Below are 26,586 nucleotides of genomic sequence, written 5' to 3' on the forward strand. Positions count from 1 at the left end.
AGAGGGAAAAGGAAAAGGGAGAGAAATAAAGAGAGGGAAAAAGGAAAAGGGAGGGAAAAGGGGGAAAGGAAAAGGGGGGAAAGAAAAAGGGGGGGGGGGGGGGGGAGAAAGAAAGAGGGGAGAAAAAGGGTGGAAAAATAAAGGGGGGGGGAAAAGGAAAAGGGGAGGAAAGAAAAAGGCAGGGGGAAAGAAGAAAATGGGGAGAAAGAAAAAAAGTGGGGGGAGAAAAAGGGGGAAATGTTATACAAAACCAACAAGAAAGAAAAAACAGACAAACAAAACCCAAAACAACAAGAAAACCCAAAACACCAACTTGAAGAAGCATCAACTCTTCAATATTCTTATGTGTGCAGCTTTCCAAATTTAACTTTTTTTTAGGTTCCTGAGGCTGTAATGTAACTTTCAAGCGTTTGCTACATCACTGTTGTCAAACTGTTTCTGCAGTAGACCTGCCTCAGCCTGCAAACTGCTCCTGCTCTAATTGAATCAAGTTCAGCCTATGAACAGTGTGATGTACAAGGCAATTATTTCATAGTATCACAGTATCAGTCAGGGTTGGAAGGGACCACAAGGATCATCTAGTTCCAACCCCCCTGCCATGGGCAGGGACACCCCACACTAGATCAGGCTGCCCAGAGCCTCATCCAGCCTGGGCTTAAACACCTCCAGGGACGGGGCCTCAACCACCTCCCTGGACAACCCATTCCAGGGCTTCACCACTCTCATGGTGAAGAACCTCCTCACATCTAGCCTGAATCTCTTCACCTCCAGCTTCATTCCATTCCTCCTAGTCCTATCACTACCTGAGATCCTGAGAAGTCCTTCCCCAGCCTTCCTGTAGGCCCCCTTCAGATACTGGAAGACCACAATGAGGTCACCTCGGAGCCTTCTTTTCTCCGGACTGAACAGCCCCAACTCCTTCAGTCTGTCCTCATAGGAGAGGTGCTCCAGCCCTCTGATCATCCTCATGGCCCTTCTCTGGACACGTTCCAGCACCTCCACATCCCTCTTGCAATAGGGGCTCCAGAACCGGACACAGTACTCCAGGTGGGGTCTCACCAGGGCTGAGTAGAGGGGGAGGATCATAGACTGAGTTTTTGTTTGTCTCACTGAAATCCAGAACTTTGCTATGCTGCCATGCCACTAAATGCCAGTCAGACTAGGAGCAGTCAGTTAGGACTGCATTAGTTCATCATCATTGAAATTAATTTTGCTTGCAGTCTCACTAGAGTCAAGCTTTCACACAAAACACCAGAGGAAGAACTATGACACCTGAAGGTCAGATTCTATCACTTTTTTTGGGGAGGAGGTTTTTGTGAAGGATTGATTGAAATTGGAAATTAAAAACTTGTCCCAGCAGAGTCCATAAACCATTATTTATATGGCTGTATTGGGTTTGGCTGAGCTGGAGTTAATTCTCCTCACAGCATCTTTCCAGTGCTGTGTTTTGCAGCAGTAGTTGATAACACAGCAGCGTTTTGGCTGCTGTTGAACAAGTATCCAGGTCGTGTCCTTTCAACATTTCCCTGCCCCAAGACTATGCTGAGGGGTGGGCAAGAGCTTGGGAAGGGATACAGCTGGGCCAGCTGACCCAGACTGGCCAAAGGGGTGTTCCATGCCACACAACATCAGCTCAGATGGAAGAATTGAAGTGAAAGAAGGAAGGTGGGGGGATTTGTCCTCCTAAGGCACCACCAAGCTTAGAAAGCCCTGCTTCCTGAGACCCACCATCATCCTGCTGATGGGAAGCAGAGACTAACACCTCACTCTCTGCTTTTGGTTCCATGCTGTCTATTGCCTTTGCTTATTATTGTGATTAAATTGCTTCTATCTTATTACTGGATTTTGTTGTAATTTTCCCCTTTCCCCTGTCCATTTAAGAAGGGGAGTGATAGAGCTGCTTTGCTGGGCATCTGGCCCCTAGGCCAGGGCCAAACCACCACAATGGCACTTCCCTGTTGTTAGCCTGCAAACCTCTCTGTGTTTTTCTTCACTCCCCTACTTTTGTAGAAGGGGCAAGCTTGAAGTTAAGCCCCAGAGAGTACCAGAGAGTACTCTGATTCCGGGGCTATTTGAATCCAAAGAGAGTTGATTCCAGTTGATTCTCCAGTTTAGGCAAAGCAGAACCCCTGCACTGAGCAGTCTGACATGCGTTCACTAAAACCTCAGACCAGGCTCTGGCAAAGAGCTAACTGTCTTCTTTCTTCCCTCCTAATATAAAGACAGTGGATGTGTAGTCTCACATAAAGATAATTCTAAGAGACATTTCCACAACGACTTCCAAGGCCAAAGAGAGAGATAAATGGATGCAATATTCCAGGTGAGGTCTCACCAGGGCAGAATAGTGGGGAGGAGAACCTCCCTGGATCTGCTGGACACACTCTTCTGAATGCACCCCAGGATCCCATTGGCCTTCTTGGCCATGAGGGCACATTGCTGTCCCATGCAGAACTTGTTGTCCACCAGGACTCCCAAGTCCTCCACAGGGCTGCTTTCTAGCAGATCACCTCCCAGTGTGTACTGCTGCAGTTTGTTCTTCCTTCCCAGGTGCAGGACTCTGCACTTACCCTTGCTGAACCTCATTAGGTTTCTCTCTGCCCTGCTCTCAGTCTGTCCAAATCTTGCTGAATGGCTGCACAGCTTTCAGGTGTCTCAGCCAAGCCTCCCAGCTGTCAGTGGTTCTTCTTAAATAGCCTTTGAAACACTGGACAGCTTAGTTTATACTGAGACAGGATTCTTTGGTGGTGCTTGTCTTGAGTATTGCAATCCATTTGCTCTTGTTTCTCACTAGATGTAGTTTGTTTTTACAAGCCACCCCATCACTGGAATGTGCTGCCCAGGGAGGTGATGGAGTCACCGTCCCTGGAGGTGTTCAAGAGGGGATTGGATGTGGCACTTGGTGCCATTCTCTAGTCATGAGGTCTGTGGTGACGGGTTGGACTCGATGGTCTTTGAGGTCTCTTCCAACCTTGGTGATACTGTGATACTGTGATATCACCTCTGCTAAAAACTGACAAGACAGAAAAGATGTATGCATCAGGAAGGCCTCAGGTTCACTAGGAGCAGAGCTGTAGAAAGAAACAATTACTGCTGACCTGACATCCTCACCATGCATATTTCATGGAGGTTAACCTCAAACAAGAACTAATCAAGTCCTATTAGGGGCTGAGATGAAGTTGGTGGGCACTGAACGTGCTCTTGGAGCCCATGGTCCACTTCAGTTTCATCTGAAAGAGATCCAATAAAGCCCCCCCAAGACAACTCCATGATGTGAACCAAAGCACATCTTGCAGGGACCAGCAGACTGGTTTCAGAAGTATGTTTCCTCTGCTTAACTAAACCACTAACCTAGACACACCTTAAATTCTTCTGTATGAGACCCTCACACTAGAATTTACAGAGGAATGAAAGACATTTGGTGCTATGCCCAGAGATGCACCCTTGAAAAGCAGAATCAGGTAGCATCCCAAGGTGATGCCATGTGAAAGACACAGATGGGAAGGCAATTGTATACATATATCTTTTAATTAGAGGTAATGGAATGAGGCAATTTAAAGTCACTTTATTCCCCGTAAGAATAAAATTTGCTTTTACATGTCACTCACATGAGAGCAGCTACACAGCATGAGCCACAGAGCGAAGCACCAAATGTCTCCTCGCTGGCCTGATCTAGCGTGGGGTGTCCCTGCCCATGGCAGGGAGCTTGGAACTAGATGGTCCTTGTGGTCCCTTCCAACCCTGACTGATACTATGAATGTTTTGGATCTTTTTCCAGTGACATTCAAGTGACAAAATGATCAGGATTTTTGGTTTGGTTTAGTTTGGGGTGGTTTTTTTACACAGATTTGATGCTCTCAACTTTTCTGTATTGAGCCCCTGTCACAAAAAAAAAATAGCCAGAGATATTTTGCCAGACCTAAATAGAAATAAAATTCTTTTTGACCAGACAAATTAAATATAATAACAAGACTTCAAAACAATCCTGTTCTCAGCATTTTGTGAGAGGTTGGAAGATATTAACAACATTTGTCTGTAAACATTTATGACACACATGAGAAGCAGGCAACAAATTCAGCCCAGATTTCTAGTGTCAGGAATCCATTTCAATCAGAGCAGCACTTCAGTGCTTTAGGTGACAATATTTCATGCACTGTGTCCAGTTCTGGAGCCTCTGTTACAAGAAAGATCTGGAGGTGCTAGAATGTGTCCAGAGAAGGGCAATGAGGATGAGCAGAGGGCTGGAACTCCTCTCTTATGGAGACAGACTGAGAGAGTTGGGGTTGTTCAGGCTGGAGAAGGCTCTGAGGAGACCTTACTGTGGCCTTCCAGTGTCTGAAGGGGACTACAAAAAGCTGGTGAGAGACTATTTAGGCTGTTAGGTAGTGATAGGACTGTGGGGAATGGATCCAAAATATAGGAAGGATATTTAGATAAGACATTAGGAAGAAGTTCTTCACTATGAGGGTGGTGAGACACTGGAACAGGCTGCCCAGGGAGGTGGCAGAAGCCCCATCCCTGGAAGGCTGGATGTGGCTCTGGGCAATCTGATGTAGTGTGAGGTGTCCCTGCCCATGGCAGGGGTGGTGGAACTAGTTGATCCTCGAGGTCCCTTCCAATGCGAACGATTCTGTGATTTTGTGTAGGAAAATGAAACATAGGAAAGATGTTGAGTTGCTGGAATGTGTCCGGAGAAGGGCAACAAAGCTGGGGAGGGGTCTGGAGCACAGCCCTATGAAGGAAGGCTGAGGGAGCTGGGGTTGCTTAGCCTGGAGAAGAGGAGGCTCAGGAGAGACCTTATTGCTCTCTACAACTACCTGAAGGGAGGTTGCAGCCAGGTGGGGGTTAGTCTCTTCTCCCAGGCAAGCAGCACCAGAACAAGAGGACACAGTCTCAAGCTGCACCAGGGGAGGTTTAGACTGGAGGTTAGGAAGAAATTCTTCATAGAGAGAGTGATTGCCCATTGGAATGTGCTGCCCAGGGAGGTGGTGGAGTCACCATCACTGCAGGTGTTTAGGGGGAGATTTGATGGGGTGCTTTGTGCCATGGGTTAGTTGATTAGGTGGTGTTGGATGATGGGCTGGATGCGATGATCTTGAAGGTCTCTTCCAACCTGGTCTATTCTATTCTATGCTATGCTATGCTATGCTATGCTATGCTATGCTATTTCAAACGATGTGGTGAGGGTGGATCACTTTCAGACACATAGAGCAATATCTTATTAAATGTACAATTTAAAGAATACTAATCTGAAAGGGGTCAGATGAAACAATTTTTATCCACTGCAGTGGATCCGTCCTTAATGATCATGGGTGATATTGGCAAATCCGTAGAGTTACCTCTAAAAAATACATTTCAAGGAAGTCTGAGTATGTGCAGCTCTCACCTGGCTTAAGTGGCACTTCATGAGAACTATATAGAAAAGTTGAGACTTCACACGCTAGGCTGCTGCCTCTCATACCTGACCAGCTGAACAAAAATAATGAAGCAGAAATCCATCAGCTGCTTTGATCTGTTCAACTGCCAGTCCACCACACTATTGCTTCTCTGTTCTGGTTAAACTGAACAACAGTCAAAAAAATACATTAACTGAGGAGGAAGAGCAGTTCTTTTGCTCCAAAGCTGTTTGGGATTAAAATTCAATAGCAGTGAATTTCTAAGGAAAGTAATCAAGAAAATGTCTTTGCAGCTATTAAACTGTGTAGCAACTCTGGAAACAAAATTATCTCTTCAGACAAGCAAAGTTTCTCTAGTACAACAAATAATAAGGGGGGCCTACAAGAAGGCTGGGGAGGGACTTCTCAGGATCTCAGGCAGTGATAGGACTAGGGGGAATGGAATGAAGCTGGAGGTGGGGAGATTCAGGCTGGATGTGAGGAGGAGGTTCTTCCCCATGAGAGTGGTGAAGCCCTGGAATGGGTTGTCCAGGGAGGTGGTTGAGGCCCCATCCCTGGAGGTGTTTAAGCCCAGGCTGGATGAGGCTGTGGCCAGCCTGATGTAGTGTGGGGTGTCCCTGCCCATGGCAGGGGTGTTGGAACTAGATGATCCTTGTGGTCCCTTCCAACCCTGACTGATACTATGACACTGACACTATAAAGTTTCAGGCACTAGACACTGCTATAGGAAGATGAAAGTCCCAACATATATAAAGCCAGCATGGTCTGTGGGCCAATTTCTGAATCTCCAGAATAAAATCTGTAGAACACTAACTGCATGTTCCTGTCTTTTGCATCACAGAGACTCAGACAAGACTTTCATGAATAAACAAGAGAAATGTTGTGTTATGAAGAAAAGGAGATTTTTCTCAGCAGTCACAGTCTGGCTGCTACCTCCCTGGTTTGTCCAATCTTTTCTGGATATTTGTGTGTGTGTTTTCATTACTTTCCCATCCCACTTTTAATGTCATTTTTCAGGTATTGGTTTACTTGAATTTGACTTAAACACTCACAATAGACCAGAATTGAACCTTTGTGAGTAATGCCTGAACAAGGCCCACAGTAAGGCTTTATTAAATGGAGACAGAGAGGATGCATTCAAATGGTGGAATACCATAATTACACTTAGGATCTCATTTTAAAAAGGTTGACCTGTCTGAGAAACAAGACATAATTTCATATGTGTGTTTTTAGAGATTGTTAAAAAATATGAAATATCACAGTATCACCAAGGTTGGGAGAGACCTCAAAGACCATCGAGTCCAACCTGTCACCACAGACCTCATGACTAGAGAATGGCACTAAGTGCCACATCCAATCTCCTCTTGAACACCTCCAGGGATGGTGACTCCACCACCTCCCTGGGCAGCACATTCCAATGACGAACGACTCTTTCAGTGAAGAACTTTCTCCTCAAATAATGACAAAAAGAAGAAAGAAGAGAAGAAAAAGAAAGGAATAAAAGAAGAAAGATGAAGAAAAAGAAAGAAGAAAAAGAAAGGAGAAAGAGAAAGAAGAAAGGGGAAAGAGAAAAGGGAAAGAAAAAGGGGAAAGAGAAAGAGAAAGGAGAATGATAAAGGAGAAAACAAAAGAAAAAGACACCTCACACTACAGCAGGTTGCTCACAGCCACATCCAGCCTGGCTGCAAAAACCTCCAGGGATGAGGCTTCCACCACCTCCCTGGGCAACCTGTTCCAGTGTCTCACCACCCTCAAGGTGAAGAACTTCTTCCTAACATCCAATCTGAATCTACCCACTTCTAGTTTTGCTCCATTCCCTCCCAGTCCTATCACTCTCTATAGCGTCCCTCTCCAGCTTTTTTGTAGCCCCCTTCAGATACTGGAAGGCCACAGTTAGGTCACCTCGGAGCCTTCTCCTCTCCAGACCGAACAACCCCAACTCTCTCAGTCTGTCCTCAAAGGAGAGGATCTCCAGCCCTCTGCTCACCCTCGCGGCCCTCCTCTGGACGCACTCCCGCACGTCCAGATGCCTCCTGCAATATCAGAGAGATGCCGCCAGAGGGAGACTTCATCGCACCAGATCTCATGAGAGCGCGCCAGAGAGGCTGCAAATGAAACTCCTAGAAGCTATTTTATCGGGATCTAATCCAGGCTACCCCCAGACACACTGAAGATTTTCTGGGAAGATTAATCATGCAAAGGATCCTTTTAACGAGAAATACCTTTAAAATGGCAACATTTTGGTTCTTATGAAGTCTAAAGATGCAAATCTGGAATAATGGAGTTGATTCTCAAAGTCAATTAGTTAAAGATTTTGTGTTTTCTTTTCGCCCCCTTTAAAATTATTTGCTCACTAGTATTTAACGCATTTTTCTCATGATTTAATGCAGGTACTCTCTCATGCTATGGAAATGCATGCTAAATCCTGCACAGTCAAGATACAGAGTACAGAATACAGAATTAACCAGGTTGGAAAAGACCTCAGAGATCATCAAGTCCAACCTATCACCCAGCACCATCTAATCAACTAAACCATGGCACCAAGTGCCTCATCCAGTCTCTTTTTGAACACCTCCAGTGATGGTGCCTCCACCACCTCCCTGGGCAGCACATTCCAATGGCCAATCTCTCTTTCTGTGAAGAATTTCTTCCTCACATCCAGCCTAAACCTCCCCTGGAACAGCTTGAGACTGTCCTCTCCTTCTGTCCCTGGTTGCCTGGGAGAAGAGACCAACCCCCACCTGGCTACAGCCTCCTTTCAGGTAGTTGTAGAGAGCAATAAGGTCTCCTTTGAGCCTCCTCCTCCCAGATAAGGCTCAGAAAGCAAGTGTGGCATCTTGTCAAATACGGAGCCACTTTTCCCTCCATTCTTCAGACTCCACTAGGTCAATAAATCAAGTTACCATAACATTTAACAAAGGAAAAATCGAACAGGTACCATGAAGTTACTGCTTGCTAAGCAATTTTGCATGAAACAAAACCTGTATTGATTCCACATCCAATATTACACTCCCACTGTGTCTCTAAGAATATCTAGCACTCCTGATCACACCCATGGATGTCATCTATCCAGACTTCTGCAAGGCCTTTGATACAGTCCCCCACAACTTCCTGCTCACCAAACTGGAGTGATATGGATGTGCTGGTTGGACTGTTCAGTGGGTAAGGAATTGGCTGAATGGTCACATCCAGAGGGTGGTGCTCAATGGTTTGAAATACAGATAGAGAGCAGTGAGGTGTCCCCCCTCAGGGGTCTGTACTGGGACCTGTGCTGGTTACTAATTTTATCAATGATGCAGACATTGGGATCAAGCGCTCCATCAGCAAGTGTGCAGATGGCACCAAGCTGAGTGGTGCTGTTGATACAGCAGAGAGGCAGGATGGCATCCAGAGGGACCTGGACAGGCTGGAGAGGTAGCCTAGGTGAACCTCATAAGATCCAACAAGAGCAAGTGCAGGGTTCTGCACCTGGGCTGGAACAATCCTCGCTATGAATACAGACTGGGGGAGAAGGTCATAGAAAGCATCCCTGAGGAAAAGGACTTGGGGGTGCTGGTGGGTGAGAAGCTGGACATGAGCAGGCAGTGTGAGCTTGCAGTACAGAAGGCAAATTGCATCCTGGGCTGCATCAAAAGATGTGTTGCGAGCAGATTCAGAGGTGATTCTGCCACTTTGCTCTGCTCTGGGGAGACCTCACCTGCAGTACTGCATCCAGCTCTGGAGTCCTCAATATAGGAAGGACTTGAACCTGATGCAGAGGGTCCAGAGGAGAGCCACAAAAATGATCAGGGGGTTGGAGCACCTCTGCTAAGAGGACAGGCTGAGGGAGCTAGGGGTGTTCAACCTGGAGAAGAGAAGGCTCTGGGGGGACCTAATAGCAGCCTACCAGTACCTGAAGGGGGCGACAAGAAAGCTGCAGAGAGACTGTGTGCAAAGGCCTGCAGTGACAGGACAAGGGGCAATGGCTTCAAACTAGAGCAGAGCAGATTTAGATTGGATGTGAGGAACAAGTTCTTTGCTAGGAGGGTGGTGAAACACTGAAATGGGTTGTGCCTGCTGACTGCGGGGAGGTTGGACTGGAGGACCTTTGGAGGTCCCTCCAGCCTGGACCATTCCATGATTCTATGATCGCAGAAATCCCATTTTTAGAATGCATTTGCTGTGATTTTTTTCTGGACTGGCAACTCACCTGTTTCAGTTTAACCAGTTCATGATATGAAAGTTTATCATTTTTGTTACGAGCAACCTTTGGCTCCTCTCTAGCATTTTTATCTGTCTACAGCTTACAGTCAGTCACCACAATCTTTAACTTCACCTGCTAATTTAGTTAGGCTATACCCAGAACAAAGGGCCACAATAAATGCCAAAGTAAGGGCTGCACCCACTTATAAATCAAAGAGCCCTAAGTCTCTTATTTAGGCAAGTTAAACATTTACTGGTTTATAACTGGCAAGAAACACAGGTGGGTCCCTGTGGTGATAGCTGATGGATCAGAAGAAAAGTCTTCAGCAAGTAGTTCTTAGCCCTGCTCTGGGCATTTCTAAATTATTGGTTTCCATCTGTTTTTCTTAACCCCACAAAAGGTGAGGCTTTCACTGGATGGATACAGGCATGAAGAAAGCACAGTCATTAATAATAATAGTATAATAATATGATATAAAATATAGCCTCAAAAGGATTTATCATCTGCTTCTTTCAGTCCTCTACCTCCTTGCCATTTAGAAAGTGGCAGTGATAAATGTGATGTCAAAATGCAGTCTGAAGCTTTGGTGCCTGAACATCGAAGACAAAAAAGGTAAGACTCTAATTGCTCAAACTCTATGTAGGCTGCACACTGCTCTTAAGAAATGTAACTACCCAAAACCTGCCTTTCCTTAGCATATTCATCCTGCTCTTTGTTCTGCTTTTCCTACTTACTAAGAGACGTTCCTAGTTTATGCATCTATAGTTATGCTGTGGGTCTGGATTACAAGTTCTTGTGCTTTCAGATATGGGGGGGCAGAATTGTTTGTATTAATACTTTTACACTCCTTGTGCAATTAAACTGTGGAACCTGTTGTCATGGGAGACTGTTGAAACCTATGTCAGGTAATGACAGGATAGGGGGAATGGAGCAAAAGTAGAAGTGGGTAGATTTGGATTGGATGTTAGGAAGAGGTTGTTCACTATGAGGGTAGTGAGACAGTATCACAGTATCACCAAGGTTGGAAGAGACCTCAAAGATCATCAAGTCCAACCTGTCACCACAGACCTCATGACTAGACCATGGCACCAAGTGCCACATCCAATCCCCTCTTGAACACCTCCAGGGACAGTGACTCCACCAACTCCCTGGGCAGCACATTCCAATGATGAATGACCCTCTCAGTGAAGAACTTTCAGCACCACAAATTCCCCAGGGAGGTGGTGGAAGCCTCATCCCTGGAGGTTTTTAAGGTCAGGCTGGATGTGGTTGTGAGCAACCTGATATAGTGTGAGGTGTCCCTGCCCATGGCAGGAGGGTTGGAACTGGATGATCCTTGAGGTCCCCTTCCTACCCTGAATCTATGATTTGATAAGAAAGGGATTAAGTACTTAGATCCAGAATTTTCAACTATAATTAAGATAGAAGCTTTGCAGGGAAAAAAAAAATCTTTCCAAATTGAGGTCAGTCTTTAATTTGTACAGATCAGGTGTAGTTCAGGAAGGAAAAGAACAGTATTCTTTACCTGCCTGCTGGTAGAGTTTTGTCCAAAATATCAGTACTGGGATGTACAGTGTGGGAAAGGGATAACAGACATTGATCCAATTTGGTTCCCTTCCAGGACAGCATTTCAGCTTTCCTAGAGTTGTCAGTAGGCAACAGTTAACACTCCTGAATGCTCATATTAGGGGGACGTGAAGATGCAACATAAATACTTCTGTTCGTGTTGAAACATTTGAGGCAACGTATTTTCAAAGTCTGAAGGCTTCCATTTGCCCACACCTTAGACTTGTTCTAACCTGCATTCATTCATTTCTAATACAAAGAATCAAGGACACTGGTTTGTCAACAGGAAAATCAGCACGGCAGAAAGAGGCTCTGCAGTCAGCAGAGGGAGTCAGATTCTTCCAGGAAGCAGCTCCTCTATTTTAGGAATGGCCAAAGTGCCCTCTAGAAATGCCATAGAATAGAATAGAATAGAATAGAATAGAATAGAATAGAATAGAATAGAATAGAATAGAATAGAATAGAATAGAATAGAATAGAATAGAATAGAATAGACCAGGTTGGAAGAGACCTTTAAGATCATCGCGTCCAACCTATCAACCAATCCAACCCACCCAAACAGCTAACCCATGGCACCAAGCACCCTGTCAAGTCTCCTCCTGAACACCTCCAGTGACGGCGACTCCACCACCTCCCCAGGCAGTCCATTCCAATGGGCAATCACTCTCTCTGTATAGAACTTCTTCCTAACATCCAACCTAAACCTCCCCTGGCGCAGCCTGAGACTGTGGCCTCTTGTTCTGGTGCTGGCTGCCTGGGAGAAGAGACCAACCTCTGCCTGTTTACAACCCCCCTTCAGGTAGTTGTAGAGAGCAATAAGGTCACCCCTGAGTCTCCTCCTCTCCAGGCTGAGCAACCCCAGCTCCCTCAGCCTCTCCTCACAGGGTTTGTGTTCCAAACCCCTCACCAACTTCGTTGCCCTTCTCTGGACTCGTTCCAGCAAGTCAACCTCCTTCCTAAACTGAGGGGCCCAGAACTGGACACAGGACTCGAGGTGTGGCCTAACCAGTGCAGTGTACAGGGGCAGAATGACCTCCCTGCTCCTGCTGGCCACACTGTTCTTAATGCAGGCCAGGATGCCATTGGCCCTCCTGGCCGCCTGGGCACACTGCAGGCTCATGTTCATCCTACCATCAACCAGTACCCCCAGGTCCCTCTCTGCCTGGCTGCTCTCCAGCCACTCTGACCCCAGCCTGTAGCACTGCATGCGGTTGTTGTGGCCAGTGTGCAGAACCTGGCACTTGGATGTGTTCAATCTCATGCTGTTGGACTCTGCCCATCTGTCCAGCCTGTCGAGGTCTCTCTGCAGAGCCTCTCTACCCTCCAGCAGATCAACTCCTGTCCCCAGCTTGGTGTCATCAGCAAATTTACTGATGATGGACTCAATGCCCTCATCCAGATCATCAATAAAGATGTTAAAGAGGATGGGGCCATCTACACTGACAGCAGAGGCAGTCGAAAATCTACCCTACATTTACAGTGAAACTTGCACGTGGAATTTGTGGAATGGCAGTCTCCCACAACCTTCTAAACAATATGGGATAATAATAATAATAATAGTAATAAACAACCAGGTTGGAAGAGACCTTCAAGATCATCGTGTCCAACCCATCAACCAATCCAACCCACCTAAAACCAGTTTAACCTCAGGATGCCTGTCTCCACAAAGAACTGCTCTGCTCACTTGCTGGCAGAGGTATGAGGCAGATGCAGGTCAATAGACAGAGAAGACTTTTGTCACTGACTGGTTTTAAAAATATCACTCATTTTAAAAATGAAAATAAATGCCACCACAGGCACAGGGAAGGCTGAAATAAAATTCTAGCAGCTTCAGGGGAAGAAAAAAAAAAAAAAAGGCCACTGATTTCCATTTCTTTTTCCTGAAGAAATGATATATAAAGCTGACCCAGCATTTGTGTGCTCCTGTTGGCCAAAGTGCTATTGTAAATCCCCATCAGAAATCACAGGCTCACAGGATGTTAGGGGTTGGAAGGGACCTTCAGAGATCATTGAGTCCAACCCCCCTGCCAGAGCAGGACCATAGAATCTAGCACAGGTCACACAGGAACACATCCAGACAGGGATGGAAAGTCTCCAGAGAAGGAGACTCCACAACCTCTCTGGGCAGCCTCTTCCAGTGCTCTGGGACCCTTACAGTGAAGAATTTCCTCCTCATGTTGAGGTGGAACTTTCTGTGCTGTAGTTTACATCCATTGTCCCTTGTCCTATCACAGGGTGCAACTGAGCAGAGCCTGTCCCCTCCCTCTTGACCCCCAGCCCTCAGATATTTATAGATATTTATTAAATGTCTAGTCTTCTCCAGACTGAACAGCCCCAGGGCTCTCAGCCTCTCCTCACCAGGCAGTGCTCCAGTCCCTTCAGCATCCTTGTAGCCCTCTGTTGGACCCTCTCCAGCAGATCCCTGTCCCTCTTGACCTAGGGAGCCCAGACCTGGATGCAGTATTCCAGGTGTTGTCTCACTAGGGCAGAGGGGGAGGAGAACCTCCCTAAATCCAGGCCCTAAGTGAACACAACACTTCTGCAGTTTTTCACCAGTGCTCTAGTGACATTCTTCCTCCAGCCTGCACCACAACTTTTATTTTTATTTGTAATTCCTGGTGGGAATACATCAGAAGCACAATGAATGTGGCTGTATAGAGCAAAGCACAGGTAGCAACAGCAGCCCCAGGATTGCCTGGCACTGCCCACGTCACTTTCAGGCCAGGACTTGGCTGAATGTGTTGCAACCAGCTATGCAACTGATAGCAATGTTTATTTGCACAGAGACAAACAAGAGCCTGTATGATTTCACTAATTTAACTACTTGGAAGCAGAAAAGGAAAGGCATAATAGGTTGTGGCATGGAAGTCTGAAGGTAGAATGTTTCAGGGAAAGGTAAGGAGGCTGAGTGTTGAGGGGAAGTCTGGACTGACTCAGAGTGACAGCAATAAGTATATCAGTCTGCACAATTTCCAGTAGTGCTATATAGCAGGATTCAGTGGTTGTAACATTGGCTCAGCACCTATCCAGCTGTTCCCAGGTGGAATTTTCTGTAACAAAACAGAGTAACTTCGTGGAGGCATTTGAATCAGACTAACCTAGTGTTCATGGAGCATCCTTATGACTTGAGACTGTTCAAAGACACTTCAAGTTTGGGAATTCCAAGGGGAACTCACAATCCACTACAGACATAAGTGTTGGATTCTTCACTGCTGTATATTTCCATACATGCCAGCAGACAATGCAATTCCTAGCAAATACTATGAAAGTGTAGCTATGGGGGGGGGGGGTTAGCTATGATTTTCTACTTACAGCACCAAACTTTCACTTACTACCATTTTGGAAAGAGTTTCTTTTGCTTAGGCCTAGAGACAGCAAAGTTCTTTTATTCTATTTAACTCTTGCATACTTTAAAGTACCTCTGTCCACACTGATTACTAATTTAGAATCAAGTTTCCCAAATGGCAAGCATGAAAGGGAAACCTCTAATTAGCACCACTTAGGTATTAGCCATTAGCTAGGGAGATTCCCACTCCATCTGTGAACTGAGAGCTATTTCAACAGGAAGATTACTCAGATCTGATAAGAAATATTCCCAGCATAGGAAGGGCTCATGCTTAGTAGGTGGTAATAATATTAGTCTAACATTAAAGAGAGTGAAGCAGTTCAAACAGGTTCAAAAATATTTGCCTATGGATTCATTGTTGCATAAATGACCTAAAACTCAGCGGTGCTATGCTGGTAGTTCAGAATTCATATACAATTTTGTACTTTAGACAAGCCATGCATTGAAAGAAAAAGTCACTATAGAGCTCTGGACAGATTAAATCACCAGCACAAAGCTGACATTGTCATGGTTTAACTTCGTAATGCTGTACTTACCTTTGGCCTGCAATAAAAATCCCAGCAATGAGTCTAGCACATCAATTTGCAGGCAATTAAATATAAGAAGGACTTTGGAGAGATCACTGACAAGCACCTGACAAACCTACCAGTGAATGTTCTTAAGTAAACAAACATCTAGAAGCTACTGCAGAGTTCCTTAACTGCTCAAAATGTCTGCTTGGGGGACCAGATATCAAGTGATGGATAACTTGTCACACACTATTCCTGCAAAGCAACCATTTCTAGCCATTAAATAGCCTATGGAAACAGGCAAGTAAAGTTACTCTTTACATGTTTGCAGAACAATGGGCCTCCCTTTGTGACCTATATACATACATTAACAGAATGACAATCAATTAACTCAGTTGGTAATCCATTTCCATTTCCCAATCTGATTTTAAGATGGGAAGATCACAGGGAGATCACCTGGAGTACTGCATTCAGTTCTGGAGCCCCTATTACAGGGGCCCCTATTCCAGAGGTGCTGGAATGTGTCCAGAGAAGGGCCACAAGGACGATCAGAGGGCTGGAGTTCTCTGCTATGGAGACTGACTGAGAGAGCTGGAGTTGTTCAGTCTGGAGAAGCGAAGGCTCTGAGGAGACCTTATTGTAGCCTTCCAGTATCTGAAGGGGGCTACAAGAAAGATGGGGAGGGACTTTTGAGGGTGTCAGGGAGTGATAGGACTGGGGAGAATGGAGCAAAACTAGAAATGGGGAGATTCAGATTGGATATGTTAGGAAGAAGTTCTTCCCCATGAGGGTGGTGAGACACTGGAACAGGTTGCCCAGGGAGGTGGTGGAAGCTTCATCCCTGGAGGTTTTCGAGGCCAGGCTGGATGTGGCTCTGAGCAACCTGATGTAGTGCAAGGCATCCCAGCCCATGGCAGGGGGGTTGGTACTGGATGACCTTTGAGGTCCCTTCCAACCCTGATGATTCTATGATTCTAACATGCTAATATTTAAATGTGAAACTCAGTCTGTCTAAAGCTTTATACAGAAGGTTGGAATATTTTTAACATGCCCATTTACTTGCAGCTTCATTTTTGTAGTTATAACTGAGGTATTTCTGGGTGGACCAAGCTGCTTTAACTGTCGTTATTCCATACACAAGGTAAATTAGAGACATGATTCAAGAAATCAGTATTTTGTATCCTGGATGAAGACCATGCAACTCTCTAGCTGCAGAAAAGAAAATAATGAAGGCAGCAGTCATGCTCTCTTGGGAAGTCTGAAATTGCTGAGTACAGAACAAAAAAAGCCAGGGATGCAGGATGATGACTCCCTATCACAGAAATTACACAAGGCCTCTCTTAAGTAGGTTACAGACCTCTCCATTACTGCACCCATAATACCTGACCACTCTCATAGTGAGAGCAGGATCAAACAGCTTAAAGTGCATCAGGACAGAGGCAGCTGCACATGGAAGTGGACATGTGGCCCCTCAGCTCAGTTCTAAAGTTTCTGCTGATGACTGCACTGGAATCTGGGTGTGAATCCTTACATCTTCCATCATCTACAGTGTGATAAGGCCAGGCCAACAATTCAGGCCACGGCTGCATTTCTTCCTTAAATGACTTCTTTTCCTTTTTGCCACATTTCCTCTGTCAAAAGGCCACCTCAAGAAACAAAAGAAAAGAACACCTTTTTGCACTTCATGAGATGGTAGAGCACTCATCTTCTTTCACACTCCCAAACATGTTTCCACCTCACAGTTATTTCAAAGATGCATTTGAGATCTGGGCACAAAGGGTGCTTTGCTTCTATATTTATGGTAAGATCTTATTTCTTTGTATGTAAAGATTACAAATGCTTTCCATTTTCAAATAGATGGCTTCACTTGTTTCACTCAGAAGAAATTTTCCATTAGTCTGGAAACAGCTAATGTTGGCAGTGCTAGCTGAGGAAACAGTAAGGTGGAAAATACAGCAGCTGTTATGTGGAAGAGCTAAGTAACAAATGTTCGTCTCCAAACCCGGGGCTGTCCATCAGAGTATCATTATGATGGCCTCCCAAAAGCAAGTACTTGAAGGTAAGCATTTATTCTGCCACACAGACTGGAATGCCAAGTGTTTGATGTGAGTCAGTTCCACTGAAATCATTAGCAAGTGGTACTGCAGCCAGAGTACTGGAGAAAATCTAACACAGGTGCAGAAAAAGTTTGATTGTCCAAGGAAAAAGCTATCACAAAGAACATGAAGAAGCCAGGGGGAAAACTCTGAGCATGGCTTATGCTCATCCTGGCAGGATTATTTGTGTTAACAACTTCTACTACTTTTTGAATCAGCTTAAGAGGTAGATAAAATCAGTCCCTACATTAAGAATGAGGGGAAAGTAGAACTGACATTTTTTAACTCCCTGCTAATGACACTGGCTGTACCCTAGGTCAAAGACTGCAAAGACCACAGGCCTGTCCTGACTTTTTACACACAGCAGAGCTGATGAAACAAAGAGGCAGCACTGTAATAGCAAAAGAAACCCTATGAAGTCTTGTGGCCATCGAGAGACCTTTAAAAGCAGCAGTGGAACCTAAACACTTTAAGTGAAATGGCCTTTCTCATAGCTGACCCATCTCCTCGTTAAGCCACAGCATCCTGATGGGCCTGGGCACAGTTCTTCATTGTTTTAATGAGATCTGTTCATGTGTCATGAAAACTGAGAAAGGCAAAGCCACTGCTTTGCAGATACAGATTTTGAAATGGCAGCAGGGTGTCTCATGGTGAGTCATGAAAAGCCTTACTAAACCCTGCATCCACTGAGAGAAAAAGGTCTCAAAAAGGTTTCTCCTGCAGGGTTCAGCACAGCCTTTATAAGAAGAAGCTTGGAACTTAGTGCAGGTAGAGCTGCTGCTGGATATCGAAGATTGCTTTTCTGTAAAAAAAGTTCTTGGCAGATGCTCCTAATTGTGCTGCAGAGTAATTCAATGTACTGAAGCACTAGGATTGCTCAGAAAGTTCCATTCCTTTTCACAGAATCACAGTATCACCAGGGTTGGAAGAGACCTCAAAGATCAGCAAGTCCAACCTGTCACCCAAGACCTCATGAGTAAACCATGGCACCAAGTGCCACGTCCAATCCCCTCTTGAACACCTCCAGGGACAGTGACTCCACCACCTCCCTGGGCAGCATATTCCAATGGCTAACAACTCTCTCAGTGAAGAACTTTCTCCTCACCTCCAGCCTAAACCTCCCCTGGTGCATCTTGAGACTGTGTCCTCTTGTTCTGGTGCTGGTTGCTTGAGAGAAGAGACCAACCCCCTCCTGGCTACAACTTCACTTCAGGTAGCTGTAGACAGCAATGAGGTCTCCCCTGAGCCTCCTCCAGGCTAAACAACCCCAGCTCCCTCAGCCTCTCCTTGTAGGGCTTGTGCTCAAGGCCTCTCCCCAGCCTTGTTGCCCTTCTCTGGACACGTTCAAGTGTCTCAATGTCCTTCTTAAACTGAGGGGCCCAGAACTGGATACAGTACTCAAGGTGCAACCTAACCAGTGCCGAGTACAGGGGCACAATGACTTCCCTGCTCCTGCTGGCCACACTATTCCTGATGCAGGCCAGGATGCCATTGGCCTTCTTGGCTACCTGGGCACACTGCTGGCTCATGCTTAGGCGGCTGTCAATCAGCACCCCTAAGTCCCTCTCTGTTTGGCTGCTCTCCAGCCACTCTGCCCCCAGCCTGTAGCTCTGCATGGGGTTGTTGTGGCCAAAGTGCAGCACCCTGCACTTGGACTTAAATGCCATCCTGTTGGACTCTGCCCATCTGTCGAGTCGGTCAAGGTCCTTCTGCAGAGCCCTTCTGCCCTCTAACAGATCAACACCTGCTCCCAACTTGGTGTCATCTGCAATTTTGCTGATGACTGACTCGATCCCCTCATCCAGATCATCAGTGAGATGAATAATATATTTTTTTAAACCATTCCTTATATTTCAAGATGTTGTTCTACACAGTGAAACCAAAACTAAACTCTATCTACCAACACACTGCTTTACCTAAGAATCAGATTAGGGATGTTTAAACTAATAACATATGGCTGCTACTTTGGGATATGGACTGTGATCCATGCAACACTGAACATACAGATGGACACAGCCCACCACATAGGTGGGAATTTTGGTCTAAGCTCAAGAGTTTGTTTCAAAATGAGCACTTTCTTCCCAAAAGATTCACAGAGTATGCAGAAATTACCTTCTTTGAGGTGAGAATTGAAATGGAGTAGGAAGTGATTTTTCCCCTCTACATGGAGCTTTCCAAGGGCTCCCTGGTAGAGGACAGATCCACGTTGTTTATTATTCCTAGCATAGCTCTACAACATCTGTCAAAACAACAGACAATGATACTCAGTCTTCCTTACAAAGTTGATGCTATGGGGATAAAGACTGTGTGTGTCTTCAGAAAGATATCCACAAGAAATGTTGCTTTAGAAAACTACTCCCAGGAGTCTATGAATAAGCCAAAACCTACCTTCTACATACTACTGAAAATCACTTCTAGCTTCCATTCAGTTTTGGGCATTACAAGAGTAATGTTCTCTTGGCTGGCTCCCTCAGTGCAAATTAAATGCTAAGCTGTTTGGCTGGCCCTTCCTTCAGTCCAAGCTTGCAATATGCCAGTAAATGCTATAAAGATATTGCATCACTTAACTAGAATCTTCTATGATAAATCTGATCTTTGCAAACAACTGCAGCTACTTTCTCCCAGCCCTCACCCCCAGGAATGAACTGTACTGTAGCTCAGGGTACTAAACCTCTCTGGAACCTCACACTGGTTGGCAGCACCTGGAACTCCTCACAAATGCCAGCCTGGCTCTGTGCATTGTTGGCAGAAGCCTGAAGTATATCTCCCAAGGGTAGACATCAGATTTGGGGGACTTTGGCTGTACCTGAACTGGTAAATAGACAAGATCAGGCTCTATGGACTGCAGATCAGGTTCCATATAGTTAAGACTTAGCCACATTGAGTTGTTGTATCAGTTTCCTGCTGTCTCCAGCAGATAGAGGGAGGTTCTCCTCCCCTGTGCTCTGCCCTAGTGAGACCTCACCTGGAGTATTGCATCCAGTTTGGGGCTCCTCAGTTCTAGAGCGACAGAGATCTACTTGAGAGAGTCCAATAGAGGGCTATGAGGATGATGAAGGAGCAGGTGCCCTATGAGAAGAGGCTGAGAGCCCTGGGGCTGTTTAACCTGGAGAAGACAAGACTGAGAGGGGATCTGATCAATGTCTATCAATATCTGAGGGCTGGGGGTCAAAAGGGAAGGGACAGGCTCTGCTCAGTTGCACCCTGTGGTAGGACAAGGGGCAATGGATATAAACTACAGCACAGGAGGTTCCACCTCAACATGGGGAAGAACTTCTTCACTGTGAGGGTCACAGAGCACTGGAACAGGCTGCCCAGAGAGGTTGTGGAGTCTCCTTCTCTGGAGACTATCCAGCCCTGTCTGGATGTGTTCCTGTGTGACCTGTGCTGGATTCTATGGTCCTGCTTTTACAGGGGGGTTGGACTCAAAGATCTCCAGAGGTCTCATTCAACCCCTAACATCCTGTGATCCTGTGCTGTGGGCTAGAAGGATCACAACTGCTAACTCTGAGTCATGGTATACAAACACCTTGGCACAGACACTTCCTTGGAAACCTCAGTTTCATCCAGAATGAAAACATGCCAAGGGAATTGCTGGTGTCCTCAGAAAGAATCATTATCATGTCAGGACTTCAGAAGAGTGAGAACTCTCTCTTACATTGCATGTGGTGTCCTCACCAAGTTTCATGCACTCTGATGACTGTGTCATTGTGTTGTTGCCATGCCACAGCTACATGTCAGAACACAGTACAGCCCTCTTCACTGGCAGCGCAGCCAGTGCCAGTATCTGATGAGACGTGGATAGAATCTATCCACTGACTGCAGACAGCTGAGGTCTACAAGCCCTAGCAGGTTGATCCCTGGAGCAAGCCCAGTTTCTGTGCTGCTTTTTTTGAAAGTGCTGTCTTTACTCCTGCTGAACAAGTAATACTAGATGTGCTGTTGGTTAACCTTCCCATGCTCCTGCTTCTATAAACACTGGTCGGTAGAGCTTTCATCTTTTACTGCTCTTACTGATGGCACACCAACTCCTGCCCCATGTCCATCCTTTAACTCAATTTATTTGTCAGAATGAGGGATCAGCTGAGCAAGAGCCTTGCCTCATTGACAGTGTGTGAGCTGAACTGCTGATCAAAGAGCTTTCAAGCTTTGTTATTAGGTACCTGCTGATGGCCAAACGAAAGGCCAAACTATAGACTGTAAAGGCTGCTTCTTCAGCAACTTACTTTGTCATCTATCAGTTAACATATTCCTAGTGTTCATCATGATCTCTGAGCCTCATGATCTCTTCCCTGTTTTATGTGTTCTTCAGGTTATGTTTATAACCTCTTCCAGAAGTTCAAGCATGGCCTTGAGTCCTGTGTCCAGTTCTGAGCCTCCCAGTTTAAGAAAGATGTTGAGTTGCTGGAATGTGTCCAGAGAAGAGCAACAAGGCTGGGGAGGGGTCTGGAGCACAGCCCTGTGAGGAGAAGCTGAGGGAGCTGGAGGTATTTAGGCTGGAGAAGAAGAGGGTCAGGGGAGACCTTATTGCTATCTACAATTCCCTGAAGGGAGGTTGTAGCCAGGTGGGAGTTGGCCTCTTCTCCCATGCAACCAGGGAAAGAAGGAGAGGACACAGTCTCAAGGTGCACCAGGGGAGGTTTAGGCTGGATGTGAGGAAGAAATTCTTCCCAGAAAGAAAGAAAGATTGGCCATTGGAATGGGCTGCCCAGGGAGGTGGTGGAGTCCCCATCACTGGGAGCATTTAAAAAGAGCCTGGATGAGGCACTTGGTGCCATGGTTTAGTTGATTAGATGGTGCTGGGTGATAGGTTGGACTTGATGATCTCAAAAGTCTTTTCCAACCTGGTTAATTCTGTATTCTGTACCTATTTGAGTATTTCTAGACGTGCTAAGGCACATCAACAAGTTAATCATTGACATGGTACCAAAAGCAAATCTAAATCAAATTAATCAAAAGCAAGTAGTGGCCTTCCTACTCCCTAATTACTTTTCTAATTACTTTTTTTTTTTTCCCCTGGTCTTAAGTATTCCTTCTGGGGTTAAGTTTTTGCTCTTCAACTCATTGTCAGTACCACAGCCCAGAGAAACTTCCCACTACCAGCCACGGTTTTCTGCCAGTCCCTTGTGCCTGCTCAACAGAAACACCAACTTACTCTCACATTTTCGGTGTTCATGACCCAATCTGTCATCCTTTTCCCACAAACCTTTTTAACCTTTCAGGCAGTAAAATATTCTATACCTTTCCAAACTGAAAGATATTGTTAGGAAAAATAAAGAGAAAAAAAATTTAAACCCCAAGACTATAAATATCATAAACCAGGCTGTTGTCTAGAATAAATACAGGCAGCTGAGGTTAAAAATGAGTGGTGTAGCTACATCTGAAGTTAAGGGTTAGGAAGGTTGGGGTTTCTAACAGTGCACTTTGCCTAGTATAGAAGTGGTTGCTAATGTTATCAGAGCAGGTAGCACATACAAAACATCACAGCTTCAAAGGCAAGACTTTAATGGAGATTTCTGTTCTTAGTTAATAAGCTCACCACTGTTATCATCACCTGCCCAAGTGTTTGTAAAACACCTACAGTGACTGGACCACAACACACTCCACACAGACTGTGTTCTATTGGTGGTCAGTTCTATAAATGAAGGAGGAGTTAGCACAGAATCACAGAATTGTCAGGGCTGGAAGGGACCTCATGGATCATCTAGTTCCAACCCCCTTGCCATGGGCAGGGACACCTCACACGATGTCAGGTTGCTCAGAGCCACATCCAGCTTGGCCTTAAAACCCTCCAGGGATGAGGCTTCCATCACCTCCAAGTTCCACTGTCCTGTTGACCTGTTCCACTGTCTCACCACCCTCATGGGGAAGAACTTCTTCCTAAGGTCTACTCTAAATCTCCCCACCTCGAGCTTGCATCCACTCCCCCCAATCTTATCACTCCATGGCACCCCAAAAAATCCCTCCCCAGCTTTCTTGTAGCCCCCTTCAGATACTGGAAGGCCACAACAAGGTCTCCTTGGAGCCTTCTCCTCTCCAGACTGAACACCCCAACTCTCTCAGTTGAAGAGGAGCTCCAGCCCTCTGATCATCCTCATGGCCCTTCTCTGGACACCTTCCAGCACCTCCAGATCTTTCTTATGATAGGGACTCCAGAATAGGACACACTACTCCAGGTGAGGTCTCACCAGAATGGAGTAGAGGGGGAGAATCATCTCACTTGACCTGCTGACCACACTTCTCTTGATGCACCCCAAGATCTGTTTGGCTTTCTGGGCTGTCAGTGTACACTGGCAGCTCATATTAAGATTCTCATCCACCAGCACCCCCATGTCCTTTTCTTCAGGGCTGCTCTCAAGGCAGTCGCTGCCCAGCCTATATCAATGCTTGGGATTACCCTGACCCAGATGCAGGACTATAGAGATGCATAAGAGGAATGTCTGAATCTGCACATTCAGAGACCCACACTTTGCTATATGTGCAGACAGCTAAAAAGAAGTAATTATATCTTCTTTTCAATATGGTGACTCATATTGTATATACCCCATAACATTTCACCAACTACCACTTATCAAGACAGAAGGAATTAATTGTCAACTGGAAGCACAGTTATTGACAAGTCACAGTTTTCCTTTCAAAAGAGCCCCTCTGCAAACAAACTCCTTGCACAAACATGTCTGCTGCACACAGAAGTACCCCTGCCCTGCTGAGAGGCAGACTTTCTACAGCTCTTCTGTTTGGAGCTCACTGTCCTGGCTCATCAGAAACCTGCCTGTAAGCATTACAAGAGCTTATGGAGCCTTCTCAGAAGCCTATCCCAGTGTACTGAGCCTGTCACACAAGCAAGGCATTTTGAAAGAGGAGCTGTGCCTGCTGCAGGAAGCCTGTCCCAGTGTGATGAGCCTGTCACGCAAGCACTGCATTTTGAAAGAGGAGCTGCAGCAAGCATCCTTGTCACAATGATGAGGCAGTGACACTGCTGCAGTAACACAGAAATGGTGCTTCTGCCAAGTGGGAGAGCTATGATGCCTCCCAGGTAGTTCATCTTCATACCATCAGGCTGACCTCCAAGGGAAGCCTGAATGCAAGGGGACACAGGATTTACCAGAAGCTCTGCTTACAGTTTCTGCTGTGTATCAAAACCAGCCAGGGACTCCTGCACAATCTCTGACTATGGAAAAATTTGATGGCAGCCCCTGGCTCAGCCCCCAGTCCCCCAGGGTGAAAAAGAGCCACTTCTCATCACCAGACCAAGTGCTGTAATCTGCTAATGCATAACATCAGTCTGGCTGCTGATTTGGAAAAGAGCACTAAGATGAGATGCGAACTGTAGCCCGCTGTGAAGACAGTCAGCAAGGTGTACTCAGTCTCAGCATGCAGAGAATTGAAAAGTCAGCCAAGCCACACAGAGGCATTTTGTGAGAGGTACTAAATCACATGACAGGACCTTCCCTTGGCAAATCAACAGGAGCAAGTTACTTTCAGCGAGTCAGCTTGCTGAAAAAGAATGGTAACAGTATAAAACGATTACTAGAGGAGACTGTTCAAGGGCAAATCACGTTTGCTAATGATTTGCTTACAGTATATTAGCCTGCTGTGGGGTCCATGCCATTCAAAATCATTTCTGAAGAGAAAGTTATGGAGACCACTAAGGCACATTGCAACAGAAGGCAGCTCATACTTCAGTGAGCACTTGCTTGTGACTCCCAGATTTTTCAGCAAGAATTGAGCAGCTGTTTCAGTTCTCTTCTCCTGCAACAGGACACTGCAATGGCACAGTCCTTATACTTTCATTCCCAAGACCACAAAAAGAAAAATAAACTCAGAGCAAATCCAGTTTCATTGACACCTTCACTAGAAACCAAATTTACATGAAGTCTTCTCAAGAACACAGACTGTGAGCTTAACTTGTAGAATTTGAGCCTTCCTAAACACATGATCCTGCTTTTGACAATATTGAAATCCATTATGGGCTAATGGTCTGTAAGTGTTCCAGATCACCCCACACCAGTGAACTGTCAGCTTCATTTCTTCACTCTCACAGCCTCTGTGTTCTTGAGAAGACTTTATGTAAATTTGTTTTCTAGTGAAGGTGTCAACGAAAATATTTATTACCTTTCTGGGAAGTAACACCAAAGAGCGAGATAATTTGTTTCCTGTGTATTGGTATTCACTATATCACTTTCCTTTAATGCATTATGAGATCAGACTGCCCAACACTTTGCCTGGAACTAAAGATGTTAGACTGGCAAGCCAAAAATCACCTGGCTCATAGCTCTTTTAATAACAATGCACATTTCCCTCAGGAATTCAAAACTGCAGTATATGCTACAGATGAAATTAATAACTTTCACTGAAGACCACATTTCTACTTGTGCTGAAGAATGGGTAAGAAAAAAAATCATTCCTCTCCCTTCAAGAGAAAATGACAGCTGCAAAGGAGAGAAATCACAGCCAAAGCTTTATGATTTTGTGGAAGCAGATATTGCAGTCTTCAAATATCACAGCAGTTCATTCAGAGAGTAGCATCATTTGTTAGAACTTCCTACCAAACATCTGTGGAGCAGTCTGTCATTTCTAAAGTGCAGAGGGCCACTGCAATGTGTAGGCATTATTGCCAGGGGGGTGAAGGAAGGGAGGGAAGGGAAGGAAGGGAGAAAGAAAGTGAGAAAGAAGGAGAAGAGGGAGAGGAGAGGGAGAGGAGAGGGAGAGGAGAGGGAGAGGAGAGGGAGAGGAGAGGGAGAGGAGAGGGAGAGGAGAGGGAGAGGAGAGGGAGAGGAGAGGGAGAGGAGAGGGAGAGGAGAGGGAGAGGAGAGGGAGAGGAGAGGGAGAGGAGAGGGAGAGGAGAGGGAGAGGAGAGGTTCGGAGGGAGAGGAGAGGGAGAGGAGAGGAAGAGGAGAGGAAGAGGAGAGGAAGAGGAGAGGAAGAGGAGAGGAAGAGGAGAGGCTCGGAGAGGAGAGGTTCGGAGAGGAGAGGTTCGGAGAGGAGAGGTTCGGAGAGGAGAGGAGAGGTTCGGAGAGGAGAGGTTCGGAGAGGAGAGGTTCGGAGAGGAGAGGTTCGGAGAGGAGAGGAGAGGTTCGGAGAGGAGAGGAGAGGAGAGGAGAGGAGAGGAGAGGAGAGGAGAGGAGAGGAGAGGAGAGGAGAGGAGAGGAGAGGAGAGGAGAGGAGAGGAGAGGAGAGGAGAGGAGAGGAGAGGAGAGGAGAGGAGAGGAGAGGAGAGGAGAGGAGAGGAGAGGAGAGGAGAGGAGAGGAGAGAGCTAATTACGATTTTTCACTATATGAAAAGCCCAGATCCTCAGCTGTTGCTACATAATGCTTCATTACTGATTGGAGCCTTGCAAAGCAGAGTTTGATAGGAAAAACAACCCCAAAAAGCCTGATTAGGCAAACCTAACTGTTTTGGAATTAAGCAGACTGGAGGCAGATGCCATCAGAGACCCTCTGTCAACTCCTGAAGTGCTGAGGATTAACCCAGGCAGACTACTGATTTATC

General features: G+C 45.9%; 1 protein-coding gene across 1 annotated transcript in view; it reads left to right on the top strand.

Moving 5' to 3' along the window:
- The first annotated feature begins 9,888 nt into the window (after nucleotides 1-9,888).
- The window catches only part of PALMD (palmdelphin), a 66,497-nt gene continuing 49,799 nt past the window's right edge, over nucleotides 9,889-26,586 (top strand). Inside the window, exons 1-2 of the mRNA XM_068169194.1 lie at nucleotides 9,889-9,976; nucleotides 10,093-10,188. Coding sequence (XP_068025295.1) covers nucleotides 10,145-10,188 — 44 coding nt within the window. The 5' untranslated portion in view covers nucleotides 9,889-9,976; nucleotides 10,093-10,144. The remainder of the gene's footprint in view (nucleotides 9,977-10,092; nucleotides 10,189-26,586) is intronic.

The sequence above is a fragment of the Melanerpes formicivorus genome, unplaced genomic scaffold, assembly GCF_026170545.1.
Source record: "Melanerpes formicivorus ecotype bairdi unplaced genomic scaffold, bMelFor1.0.p_v2 SCAF_169, whole genome shotgun sequence".
Lineage (NCBI taxonomy): Eukaryota > Metazoa > Chordata > Aves > Piciformes > Picidae > Melanerpes > Melanerpes formicivorus.